At 43.0% G+C, this 14,334-nt stretch overlaps 2 protein-coding genes and 1 pseudogene across 4 annotated transcripts in view; 2 read left to right on the top strand and 1 right to left on the bottom strand.

Moving 5' to 3' along the window:
* Positions 1–14,334, top strand: part of LOC133619281 (uncharacterized) — a 260,390-nt gene that overhangs the window by 143,731 nt on the left and 102,325 nt on the right. The gene's annotated exons all lie outside the window — the stretch shown is intronic.
* Positions 1–14,334, bottom strand: part of LOC133619286 (uncharacterized) — a 110,672-nt gene that overhangs the window by 12,893 nt on the left and 83,445 nt on the right. Inside the window, exon 2 of one of the 3 annotated variants that reach the window (XM_061980243.1) lies at positions 4,041–6,303. The exons of 1 other annotated variant lie outside the window; for it this stretch is intronic. In XM_061980243.1, coding sequence (XP_061836227.1) covers positions 4,751–6,303 — 1,553 coding nt within the window. In that variant the 3' untranslated portion in view covers positions 4,041–4,750. Of the gene's footprint in view, positions 1–4,040; positions 6,304–14,334 lie in introns of those variants that run through there. One more of the 3 variants, XM_072915413.1, reaches the window with a different exon arrangement.
* On the top strand, positions 7,366–7,474 carry LOC133619893 (5S ribosomal RNA; annotated as a pseudogene).

Below are 14,334 nucleotides of genomic sequence, written 5' to 3'. Positions count from 1 at the left end.
GACCGCATATGTGGGTAACCCCCCCCCTCTAGGGGAGACCGAAAGCAATGGATGTCGAGTGGGTCTGACATAATATTGTGAGAGTCCAGTCCATAGTGGATCCAACATAATAGTAAGAGTCCAGTCCATAGTGGGGCCAGCAGGACACCATCCCGAGCGGAGACGGGTCAGCAGCGTAGAGATGTTCCCAGCCGATGCACAGGCGAGCGGTCCACCCCGGGTCCCGACTCTGGACAGCCAGCACTTCATCCATAGTGGATCTAACATAATAGTGAGAGTCCAGTCCATAGTGGATCTAACATAATAATGAGAGTCCAGTCCATAGTGGATCTAACATAATAGTGAGAGTCCAGTCCATAGAGGATCTAACATAATAGTGAGAGTCCAGTCCATAGTGGATCTAACATAATAGTGAGAGTCCAGTCCATAGTGGATCTAACAAAATAGTGAGAGTCCAGTCCATAGTGGATCTAACATAATAGTGAGAGTCCAGTCCATAGTGGATCTAACATAATAATGAGAGTCCAGTCCATAGTGGATCTAACATAATAGTGAGAGTCCAGTCCATAGTGGATCCAACATAATAGTGAGAGTCCAGTCCATAGTGGGGCCAGCAGGAGACCATCCCGAGCGGAGACAGGTCAGCAGTGCAGAGATGTCCCTAACCGAGCGGTCCACCCCCCCCCCCCCCCCCCTCCACAAGGGAGAGTGGGGCAGAGAAGAAAAGAAAAGAAACAGCAGATCAACTGGTCTAAAAAGGGGGGCTATTTAAAGGCTAGAGTATACAAATGAGTTTTAAGATGGGACTTAAATGCTTCTACTGAGGTAGCATCTCTAACTGTTACCGGGAGGGCATTCCATAGTACTGGAGCCCCAATAGAAAACGCTCTATAGCCCGCAGACTTTTTTTGGGCTCTGGGAATCACTAATAAGCCGGAGTTCTTTGAAGGCAGATTTCTTGCCGGGACATATGGTACAATACAATCGACAAGATAGACTGGAGCTAGACCGTGTAGTATTTTATACGTAAGTAGTAAAACCTTAAAGTCACATCTTAAGTGCACAGGAAGCCAGTGCAGGTGAGCCAGTATAGGTATATATATATATATATATATATATATATATATATATATATATATATATATATATATATATATATATATATATATATATAAATAAAGGTAAATACAGTATAGGCGTAATATGATCAAACTCTCTTGTTCTTGTCAAAAGTCTAGCAGCCACATTTTGTACCAACTGTAATCTTTCAATGTTAGACATAAGGAGACCTGAAAATAACACATTGTAGTAATGGAGATGAGACGTAACGAACGCATGAATAATGATCTCAGCGTCGCTAGTGGACAAAATGGAACGAATTTTAGCGATATTACGGAGATGAAAGAAGGCCGTTTTAGTAACACTCTTAATGTGTGACTCAAACGAGAGAGTTGGGTGGAAGATAATACCCAGATTCTTTACCGAGTCGCCTTGTGTAATTGTTTGGTTGTCAGATGTTAAAGAGGAACATTATCACCAGACCTATGTAAGCGTCAATATATACCTTGATGTTGCAGAAAAAAGACCATATATATTTTTAACCGATTTCCGAACTCTAAATGGGTGAATTTTGGCGAATTAAACGCCTTTCTATTATTCGCTCTTGGAGCGATGACGTCACAACGTGACGTCACATCGGGAAGCAATCCGCCATTTTCTCACTTTCGTCGGTGTGTTGTCGGAGGGTGTAACAACACGAACAGGGACGGACTCAAGTTGCACCAGTGGCCCAAAGATGCGAAAGTGGCAAGAAATTGGACGTTTGTTCCGCACCCTTTACCGACGAAAGCTATGCTACGACAGAGATGGCAAGAATGTGTGGATATCTTGCGACACTCAAAGCAGATGCATTTCCAACTGGACTGGACGGATCAGCTTTCAGGAAAAGAGAGCGGATGAGGGTATGTCTACAGAATATATTAATTGATGAAAACTGGGCTGTCTGCACTCTCAAAGTGCATGTTGTTGCCAAATGTATTTCATATGCTGTAAACCTAGTTCATAGTTGTTAGTTTCCTTTAATGCCAAACAAACACATACCAATCGTTGGTTAGAAGGCGATCGCCAAATTCGTCCTCGCTTTCTCCCGTGTCGCTAGCTGTCGTGTCGTTTTCGTTTGCATACGGTTCAAACCGATATGGCTCAATAGCTTCAGTTTCTTCTTCAATACATGCGTAATCTGTTGAATCGCTTAAGCCGCTGAAATCCGAGTCTGAATCCGAGCTAATGTCGCTATAGCTTGCTGTTCTATCTGCCATGTTTGTTTGTATTGGCATCACTATGTGATGTCACAGGAAAATGGACGGGTGTATATAACGATGGTTAAAATCAGGCACGTTGAAGCTTTTTTTTAGGGATATTGCATGATGGGTAAAATTTTGAAAAAAACTTCGAAAAATAAAATAAGCCACTGGGAACTGATTTGTAATGGTTTTAACCCTTCTGACATTGTGATAATGTTCCCCTTTAAGGTGGTATTATTAAATAAATGTCGGTGTCTCGCAGGACCGATAATCGGCATTTCCGTTTTCTTGGCGTTGAGTTGCAAGAAGTTAGCGGACATCCATTGTTTAATTTCATTATGACACGCCTCCAGCTGACTACAATCTGGCGTGTTGGTCAGCTTTAGGGGCATGTAGAGTTGGGTGTCATCAGCATAACAGTGGAAGCTAACACTGTATTTGTGTATGATGTCACCTAGCAGCAGCATGCAGATGCTGAAGAGTGCCGGGCCAAGAACCGAACCCTGAGGAACTCCACACGTTACCTTAACATAGTCCGAGGTCACATTATTATGGGAGACGCACTGCATCCTGTCAGTAAGATAAGAGTTAAACCAAGACAAGGCTAAGTCTGACATACCAATACGTGTTTTGATACACTCTAATAAAATATTATGATGGACGGTATCGAAAGCAGCGCTAAGATCAAGAAGCAGCAACATAGATGACGCATCAGAATCCATCGTTAGCAGTAGATCATTAGTCACTGTTGCGAGGGCTGTCTCCGTAGAGTGATTTGCCCTGAAACCAGACTGAAAGGGTTCACAGAGATTGTTAGACACTAAGTGTTCATTTAGCTGCTGTGCAACAATTTTTTCAAGGATTTTCGGAATAAAGGCAAGATGGGACACCGGTCGGTGGTTTACCATGAGGTCAGGATCGAAGTTAGGTCTTTTGAGCAGAGGATGAATAACCGCTTTTTTGAATGCTAGTGGAACAGTGCCAGAGGAAAGTGATAAGTTTATAATATTTAGCACTGATGGACCTAATAATACAAATGTGTTTATACAGTAACCTGCTCACATGAGTCAGATTACAGCAGGGGTGTCAAACTCATTTTAGCTCAGGGGCCACATGGAGGAAAATCTATTTCCACGTGGGCGGGACGGGTAAAATCATGGCATGATAACTGAAAAATACAACTATGACAACTTCAGATTGTCTTCTTTATTTAACTTTGGCCCAAAATAGAACAAGTCAATTCTGAAAATGTACATATCACAAATAACACATTTAGAAGAAAAAAAATAGTGCATTTTCAAAAACACCTTGAAGAACACAATGAACTTAGACTTAATCTCAGTGTTTCTACAAAGCAATTAAACTTTAAGTCACAACCCATCTAGGATTAAACAAAAAACAAAATAAAGCATGAAAAAAAGTATTCTATGTATCAACTACCTCATTTGTCATTTCCACATATTAATCCTGTGCTAACTCAACAAACCATACAAACTGAGGTAGAAACTATTCAAGAGTGTTGAGTTACTTCCTGTCTTCTAGACATAATGTGTAGAAAAATAAAAGCTGTGCAATGTGTGAACAATTTCAACAAAGCACAAATAAAAAGTTCAAAGACTGACAGTATTGCAGTAAATCACACACTGTTCACTTTCTTTACATTTGCACAGAAGACAATCATTTTCACAGAACTATATCAGTGTGCAGTGTCTCATGCTGCATTTTAAGTGGGGATACTGATTGCTTATTTTACTACTGTTTTATGTTGGGTGGAGGGGGAGGAGTCACAGCCCCGCATTACCGTGTACCTCTTGCTTGGTATACTTGCTCACCTCAGTATCAACTATTTGCTTGCCTAATAGAATTGCTATTGCGACATCCAGTGGACACAATTAGAACAGCAGTTTCTAACATTAAAAAAATGCAGCTGAATTTTACACTTTGCAAACTCATCTCGCGGGCCGGATTGAACCTGTTATGCCCGAATGTCGAGGGAGGTGGGGGTTGGGTTGTGGGTGTTGGGGGTTAATTGTTCATATGTCTCTGATTTGCACACCAATCAGTCTGAGAAGTAAAAGTTGGCAGTTTGTTATGCAAACAGTTACCCAGCATCACTTATGCGCCAACGTCAGTTTTGATACATCTCAACTTTGCAGTGAAAAAGGGTGTAGTGAAGGTTTTTGAGCGTGCGCAAACTTGACACATGAGGCCCCAGGACCCTGGACTGAAGAAGGAGTAACCAAGCACTTGAAGCATCATCTATCTTACTGTTCAGGAATGTTTTAGATACAGAGAAGACATGGGGTCATGATAATAAGATTATGCTCCAAATAATCCAAGTTTGTATGAATACCTCAGATATTTGTGAAAGAAGCAGTGAGGAGGTCCTGGGTAGGGTGGATGTCACCACATATGAGCAACATACCACAAACTAAACAGCTAATTGACTATTTTCCCTTGTGTGTTCTCATGTGTTTTACTGCATCTGCATTATGTGGGAACTTTTTACAGCACACAGAACAACTAAATGGTTTTTCACCTGTGTGTGTTCTCATGTGTTCAGTCAAAGAGCTATTTCGAGAAAATATTTTGCCACAAACTAAACATTTAAATGGTTTCTCACCTGTGTGTGTTTTCATGTGTTGAGTCAAACGGCAATTTCGATAAAAACTTTTGCCACAAACTGAACAATTAAATGGTTTTTCACCTATGTGTGTTCTCATGTGTAGAGTCAAACTGCAACTGTGATAAAAGCTTTTGCCACAAACTGAACAAATAAATGGTTTTACACCTGTGTGTGTTGTCATGTGTTTAGTCAAAGACCTATTTTGAGAAAAGCTTTTCCCACAAACTGAACAATTGAATGTTTTTTCACCTGTGTGTGTTCTCATGTGTTTAGTCAAAAACCTATTTTGAGAAAAACTTTTGCCACAAACTGAACAATTAAATGGTTTTTCACCTGTGTGTGTTCTCATGTGTAGAATCAAACGGCAATTTTGAGAAAAGCTTTTGCCACAAACTAAACATTTAAATGGTTTCTCACCTGTGTGTGTTTTCATGTGTTGAGTCAAACGGGAATTTCGATAAAAACTTTTGCCACAAACTAAACATTTAAATTGTTTCTCACCTGTGTGTGTTCTCATGTGTTGAGTCAAATTGCGATTGTGAGAAAAGCTTTTTCCACAAACTGAACAATTAAATGTTTTTTCACCTGTGTGTGTTCTCATGTGTTCAGTCAAACGGCAATTTAGATTAAAGCTTTTGCCACAAACTAAACATTTAAATGGTTTCTCACCTGTGTGTGTTCTCATGTGTTGAGTAAAACTGCTATTTTGATTAAAGCTTTTACCACAAACTGAACAATAAAATGTTTTTTCACCTGTGTGTGTTCTCATGTGTTGAGTCAAACGGCTATTAAGAGCAAAGCTGTTGCCACAAACTAAACATTCAAATGGTTTTTCACCTGTGTGTGTTTTCATGTGTGCAGTCAAACTGGAATTTTGAGAAAAACTTTTGCCACAAACTGAACACTTAAATGGTTTTTCACCTGTGTGTGTTCTCATGTGTTGAGTCAAATTGCTCTTTTTAGTAAAACTTTTAGCACAAACTGAGCAGCTCAAACATTGTTTACCTCTCTTCTTTGAAGAGCATTCAGAGTGTTTGTTGTCAGTGTGAGTCCTCATATCACCTTCACAGTCTTTATCGCTGCTCAAAGGTTCTTCAACCTCATCTTCAGCCTCACTATCTGATAGTGGAGCGAAGAGGTTGTCTACTTGTGTTTCCTCTTCATCATCTTCAGTCTTCACAGAGAGAATACTCAGTGGAAACTTGGTGTAATCAGCTTCCTCTCGTCCTAGAAGACACTCTCCCTCCTGAGTGATGCAGAGTTCCCCCTCTTCCTTTTTAATGCAGGGTGGTTGTGGAGTCTCCTGCTTCAAAGTGGAGCTCCCCCCTAACTGAGGGGAAACTTCTTCTGGATGACCAATCAACTGCTGGACGTCTGCAAGACACAAACAACAAAAACACACTTTCTTCTATGTACTGTATGTGTGTGTAGTAGGGTTGTACAGTATACTGCTACTAATAAAGTATCGCGGCACTAATCAATAGAAATCGGTACTATACCACCTTTGAAAAGTACCGGTACCGTTCTTTCATCTGAATGCCGCTGTGCGGCGGTGACTACAGAGCCGAGGCGCATGATGTTGAGTGTGTCAAAACGCACACACAAAGTGCTTACAAGCAATAACATGGTGGAGAGGAAGAAAGGCAACAAAGGACAATTCTACTGGTTAATAAAGAGTGTGTGTGAAGTGCAATATGGAGGTATTTGGGCTTCTAAACTAACAATAAAGATGACACTTTAAACAGGGAGCCGCCGCTCTGCAAGGGTTGCTTGACACTTTTCCTGTTTGTCGGCTCCCAGACCGTGGTCGAGGAGCGCAGGGAAGACGTTCCCTCCAGGGCCCATGTTTTGTCGGGGGTAACACTGGGTCCATAGAGCTCCGCTCTTTGGTCGGAAGGACGAGGCCGTCGATTAGTTACAACTTGGTCACTTTATTTATTATTTCCACAGGGCACAACCGGACATCCACCATGCTATTAACACTCCTGCACATGATACCACTACCTCTCCTTACTTTACTCCTTACCACTCACCCCACATACTGCCACTCTTAAAGGTGCACACACACATACGTCACTCTCACAACAGCTGCTTTAAAACATGCCTTGCCAAATGTGGTGATTAGTTCTACCACCTTTGCTTCAGACTTAGGTCAACATTTAAATAATAAGCATTCAGATCTGCACAAGGAGTTTAAATAGTGACAGGTATAATGTAGTTGTTACACCTGTCCTGCTGCTCTCTCTTTACTCGCCCGCTCACTCACTGACGTCACTCAGACAACACGTTGACATTCTCACAAACACACATACTACTCTCATAAGTTAACCAGCTCCCCTGCTGTGCACATGTAGATACGTAGACGCGCACACAGCTGCTTGGCTTGATGCCAAATATTACCGCAGTTAAAACTGCCCAATTAGCAGTCAACTAATGACTTACAGCATTACTACCTTGAGCACGTCCGATCTCGGAAGTTAAGCAGGGTCGGGCCTGGTTAGTACTTGGATGGGAGACCACCTGGGAATACCAGGTGCTGTAAGCTTGAGCGCGACGACGGTCTGTAGGAACCTGCTGCCACACGTTGCGACCACCGAAGACAGCAAGAACTCGATTCGGTGAAAGAAACAACGTGAGTATGGCTCCCTGCTCTTCGTGCACCGTTCTCATGGATAGGTTGGTCCTACTAGAGGACCTTGTCCGCCAACTAGAGCAGAGTAATTTCGTAACTTTAGACGTGGCGGACACTAGCATTAGCTGTAGCGAGCTGACTAGCTCAGTTTGTAGCAGCCCTAAGCGGCCTACAAGCAAAGGTGAACCGGTTGTGACGCATAATAGATTTAACCCTTTAGAGTCCTACACCCCAGGCTACCGGGCACCCTTAGTCAGAGGGGTCTCCATCACCCGAAACAAACAGCTTAGCAAACCAGCCATAATTAAGTGTATTCCCAGGGTCAGAGCACCTGACATTGAAGCTAATCTTAGGGAGCTAACTCTCAGCAGTCCTGGTAAACTTGTACGACAGGCCAATTGCACCACTATAGCTACACAAACATAGTTGTACACGTTGGCTCCAATGACACTAGGATGAGCCAGTCAGAGATTACAAAGAGGAACATAGCTAGGACTTGTAATCTCGCTAGAAAGATGTCCAGGCATCGAGTACTTGTCTCTGGCCTCCTGCCTGCGAGAGGCGATGATGAGAGGCATAGCAGATTAGTCTCGCTTCAACAGGAGGGTTAAAACTCTTTTGTAAATGCTCGCTTTTAAATAGACCCCCTTTTAGACCAGTTGATCTGCCCTCTCTTTTCTGCTCTGCCCCCCTTCCTGCGTGGAGAGGTTATTAGGTGACCCCAGATGAGGCACTATCTGTTCCAAGTCGGGACCCGGGGTGGACCACTCATCTGTGCATCAGTTGGGGACGTCTCTGCGCTGCTGACTTGTCTCCATTCAAGATGATCTCCTGCTGGCCCCACTATGGACTGGACTCTCACACTATTAACTAGATCCACTATGGACTGGACTCTCACACTATTAACTAGATCCACTATGGACTGGACTCTCACACTATTAACTAGATCCACTATGGACTGGACTCTCACACTATTAACTAGATCCACTATGGACTGGACTCTCACACTACTAACTAGATCCACTATGGACTGGACTCTCACACTATTAACTAGATCCACTATGGACTGGACTCTCACACTATTAACTAGATCCACTATGGACTGGACTCTCACACTATTAACTAGATCCACTATGGACTGGACTCTCACACTATTAACTAGATCCACTATGGACTGGACTCTCACACTATTAACTAGACCCACTATGGACTGGACTCTCACGCTATTAACTAGATCCACTATGGACTGGACTCTCACACTATTAACTAGATCCACTATGGACTGGACTCTCACACTATTAACTAGATCCACTATGGACTGGACTCTCACACTATTAACTAGATCCACTATGGACTGGACTCTCACACTATTACCTAGATCCACTATGGACTGGACTCTCACACTATTAACTAGATCCACTATGGACTGGACTCTCACACTATTAACTAGATCCACTATGGACTGGACTCTCACACTATTAACTAGATCCACTATGGACTGGACTCTCACACTATTAACTAGATCCACTATGGACTGGACTCTCACACTATTAACTAGATCCACTATGGACTGGACTCTCACACTATTAACTAGATCCACTATGGACTGGACTCTCACACTATTAACTAGATCCACTATGGACTGGACTCTCACACTATTAACTAGATCCACTATGGACTGGACTCTCACGCTATTAACTAGATCCACTATGGACTGGACTCTCACACTATTAACTAGATCCACTATGGACTGGACTCTCACACTATTAACTAGATCCACTATGGACTGGACTCTCACACTATTAACTAGATCCACTATGGACTGGACTCTCACACTATTAACTAGATCCACTATGGACTGGACTCTCACACTATTAACTAGATCCACTATGGACTGGACTCTCACACTATTAACTAGATCCAATATGGACTGGACTCTCACACTATTAACTAGATCCACTATGGACTGGACTCTCACACTATTAACTAGATCCACTATGGGCTGGACTCTCACACTATTAACTAGATCCAATATGGACTGGACTCTCACACTATGAACTAGATCCAATATGGACTGGACTCTCACACTATTAACTAGATCCACTTTACGTCCATTGCACCGGTCTCAAAGGTTTCTCGTTGTTCCCATCGGGTTGAGATTTTTCTTGCCCTGATGTGGGATCTGAGCCTAGGATGTCGTTGTGGTTTGTGCAGCCCTTTGAGAGATTTGTGATTAAGGAATATATAAATAAACTTTGATTGATTGAACACTTATATGGTTTTTCATCTCTGTGTGTGTTCTCATGTGTCGAGTCAAAGAGCTTTTTTGAGAAAAGCTTTTGCCACAAACTGAGCAGCTCGAACATTTTTACCTTCACAGTCTTTATCGCTGCTCAAAGGTTCTTCAACCTCGTCTTCGTCTTGTGGTTTCTCTTCATCATCTTCAGTCTTCACAGAGAGAATACTCAGTGGAAACTTGGTGTAATCAGCTTCCTCTCGTCCTAGAAGACACTCTCCCTCCTGAGTGATGCAGAGTTCCTCCTCTTCCTTTTTAATGCAGGGTGGTTGTGGAGTCTCCTGCTTCAAAGTGGAGCTCCCCCCTAACTGAGGGGAAACTTCTTCTGGATTACCGATCAGCTGCTGGACGTCTGCAAGACACAAACAACAAAAACACACTTTCTTCTATGTACTGTATGTGTGTGTAGTAGGGTTGTACGGTATCACTACGGGTTCAAAAAAGGATCTCGGCTAACGCCACGCTACTGGGAACTGTAGTTAAGCTACATAGCCACGCTACTTGTTGTGCACTACTGCCCATCACTGATTATAACTCGTAAATGACTAAGGACTATGTTAAGGTAACGTACGGAGTTCCCCAGGGTTCAGTTCTTGGCCCTGCACTGTTCAGTATATAATGCTGCCGCTAGGCGACATCATACGCAAATACAGTGTTAGCTTTCACTGCTATGCTGATGACACCCAACTCTACATGCCCCTAAAGCTGACCAACACGCCAGATTGTAGTCAGCTGGAGGCGTGTCTTAATGAAATTAAACAATGGATGTCCGCTAACTTCTTGCAACTCAACGCTATGAAAACGGAAATGCTGATTATCGGTCCTGCTAAACACCGACATTTATTTCATAATACCACCTTAACATTTGACAACCAAACAATTACACAAGGCGACTCAGTAAAGAATCTGGGTATTATCTTCCACCCAACGCTCTCCTTTGAGTCCCACATTAAAAGTGTTACTAAAACGACCTTCTTTCATCTCAGTAATATCGCTAAAATGTGTTCCATTTTGTCCACTAGTGACGCTGAGATCATTATTCATGCGTTCATTACGTCTCCATTACTGTAAGGTATTATTTCCGGGTCTCCCTATGTCTAGCATTAAAAGATTACAGTTGGTACAAAATGAGGCTGCTAGACTTTTGACAAGAACAAGAAAGTTTGATCATATTACGCCTATACTGTATTTACCTTTATATACATATATACATATACCTATACTGGCTCACCTGCACTGGCTTCCTGTGCACTTAAGATGTGACTTTAAGGTTTTACTACTTACGTATAAAATACTACACAGTCTAGCTCCAGCCTATCTTGCTGATTGTATTGTACCATATGGCATGGCAAGAAATCTGCGTTCAAAGAACTCCGGCTTATTAGTGATTCCCAGAGCGAGCCCAAAGAAAGTCTGCGGGCTATAGAGCGTTTTCTATTGGGGCTCCAGTACTCTGGAATGCCCTCCCGGTAACAATTAGAGATGCTACCTCAGTAGAAGCATTTAAGTCCCATCTTAAAACTCATTTGTATACTCTAGCCTTTAAATAGACCCCCCTTTTAGAGCAGTTGATCTGCCGTTACTTTCTTTTCTCCTCTGCCCCCCTATCTCTTGTGGAGGGGGGGGACACAGGTCCGGTGGCCATGGATGAAGTGCTGGCTGTCTAGAGTCGGGACCCAGGGTGGACCGCTCGCCTGTGCATCGGTCGGGGACATCTCTGCGCTGCTGACCCGTCTCCGCTCGGGATGGTGTCCTGCTGGCCCCACTATTGACTGGACTCTCACTATTATGTTAGATCCACTATGGACTGGACTCTCACTATTTTGTTAGATCCACTATGGACTGGACTTTCACAATATAATGTCAGACCCACTCGAAATCCAATGCTTTCGGTCTCCTCTAGAGGGGGCGGGGGGGTTACCCACATACACGGTCCTCTCCAAGGTTTCTCATAGTCATTCACATCGACGTCCCACTGGGCTGAGTTTTCCTTGCCCTTATGTGGGCTTTGTACCGCGGATGTCGTTGTGGCTTGTGCAGCCCTTTGAGACACTTGTGATTTAGGGCTATATGAATAAACATTGATTGATTGAAATAAACGCAAGCAAAAGTCATCAAACAATGCAGGTAATGGGCATGCACTCTATTTCTTCTATAAAAAAACTCTAAAAAAATATCCAACAACTTTTATATGCACGCTGTAAGTATATATGTACTGTTATAAACAGGCACATTCATAATAACATGTACTATTTACGTATTCTCATCATTTTAAGCAAACGGCGGCACGTTATTTTCACAGACGCATCACAACATTCCCTATTTCCTTCAACAACAACACCACCAACTATTACTAATAAAGGCAGACTTCATGAGTGCCATCAAAGAATACTTTGAGAGAAATTATGATCCAGAACCTTATATTTTTGAGCCTGAATATAAGGAGGATGAGCTACAAGTTTTAGAAGCTGAGTGATAAGCAGATCAAGCAATTACCGTATTTTCCGCACTATAAGGCGCACCTAAAAACCACAATTTTTCTCAAAAGCTGACAGTGCGCCTTATAACCCGGTGCGCTTTATTACGATTCATTTTCATAAAGTTTCGGTCTCGCAACTTCGGTAAACAGCCGCCATCTTTTTTCCCGGTAGAACAGGAAGCGCTTCTTCTTCTACGCAAGCAACCGCCAAGGAAAGCACCCGCCCCCATAGAACAGGAAGCGCTTCACCCGCCCCCGGAAGAAGAAGAAAAAACGCGCGGATATCACCGTACGTTTCATTTCCTGTTTACATCTGTAAAGACCACAAAATGGCTCCTACTACGCGACAAGGATCCGGTTCATAAAAAGACGCAATCTCTCCATCCGCACACGGATTACTACCGTATTTCACAGCAACTGATATTCCTGTGAACTGCACTGTGGAACGGGAGCACGTACGGTGAATATTCGCACCACAGGGAATGAGAAGTCATCCTTCACTGTGGTTCTAGCTTGCCATGCTAACTTCCACCCAGGGTGATATTCAAAAGGAAGACCTTGCCAAAAGAGACCTTTCCAGCCGGCGTCATCATAAAAGCTAACTCGAAGGGATGGATGGATGAAGAAAAGATGAGCGAGTGGTTAAGGGAAGTTTACGCGAAGAGGCCGGGTGGCTTTTTTCACACAGCTCCGAAGGCGAACACACCTTCACTAAGACGGGCAGACAGCGCCGGACGACATACGCCAACATCTGCCAGTGGATCGTAAATGCCTGGGCAGATAGTTTCGGTCACAACTGTGGTCCGAGCTTTCCGGAAGGCAGGATTCACAGAACTGCTGCACAACAACAGCGACACTGAATCCGATGACTTCGACGAGGCGGAGCCGGCCATTTTTGGATCCCACGCTTGCGCAACTTTTCAATTCGGACACCGAAGACGAAGAATTCGAAGGATTTACGAATGAAGAATAACTTCAGAAGGTGAGCGCTATGTTTATTTTGTGTGTTGTGACATTAACGTTCGAGCAACATTATGTTGCTATTTATTGCTCTACACCATTTTGAATTTTACTATGTTTGTGATTGCACATTTGCGTACATTTTGGGACAGAGTTGTTAGAACGCTGGTTTTCAATATATTATTAAAGTTTGACTGAACTATCTGACTGTTTTTTTGACATTCACTTTAGCGCAGCGTTTTTTTGACATTCACTTTAGCGCAGCGTAGGCGCGGCTTATAGTCCGGGGCGGCTTATTGGTGGACAAAATTATGAAATATGTAATTCATAGAAGGTGCGGCTAATAATCCGGTGCGCCTTATAGTGCGGAAAATACGGTAGCACTATTGCTAAGTGCTAAACAAAAAATACAAACTATATACCATCCAATCTCGATTAATATCACTTTTTATTTAAAGGGGAACATTATCACCAGACCTACGTAAGCGTCAATATATACCTTGATGTTGCAGAAAAAAGACCATATATTTTTTTAACCGATTTCCGAACTCTAAATGGGTGAATTTTGGCTAATTAAACGCCTTTCTATTATTCGCTCTCGGAGCAATGACGTCACAATGTGACGTCACACCGGGAAGCAATCCGCCATTTTCTCAAACACCGAGTCAAATCAGCTCTGTTATTTTCCGTTTTTTCGACTGTTTTCCGTACCTTGGAGACATCATGCCTCGTCAGTGTGTTGTCGGAGGGTGTAACAACACGAACATGGACGGATTCAAGTTGCACCAGTGGCCCAAAGATGTGAAAGTGGCAAGAAATTGGACGTTTGTTCCGCACACTTTACCGACGAAAGCTATGCTACGACAGAGATGGCAAGAATGTGTGGATATCCTGCGACACTCAAAGCAGATGCATTTCCAACGATAAAGTCAAAGAAATCTGCCGCCAGACCCCCATTGAATCTGCCGGAGTGTGTGAGCAATTCAGGGACAAAGGACCTCGGTAGCACGGCAAGCAATGGTGGCAGTTTGTTCCCGC

The sequence above is a fragment of the Nerophis lumbriciformis genome, linkage group LG20 (genome assembly GCF_033978685.3).
Source record: "Nerophis lumbriciformis linkage group LG20, RoL_Nlum_v2.1, whole genome shotgun sequence".
Lineage (NCBI taxonomy): Eukaryota > Metazoa > Chordata > Actinopteri > Syngnathiformes > Syngnathidae > Nerophis > Nerophis lumbriciformis.
Note: the sequence above shows the minus strand (reverse complement) of the source record. Positions and strands in the feature narration are given on the sequence as shown.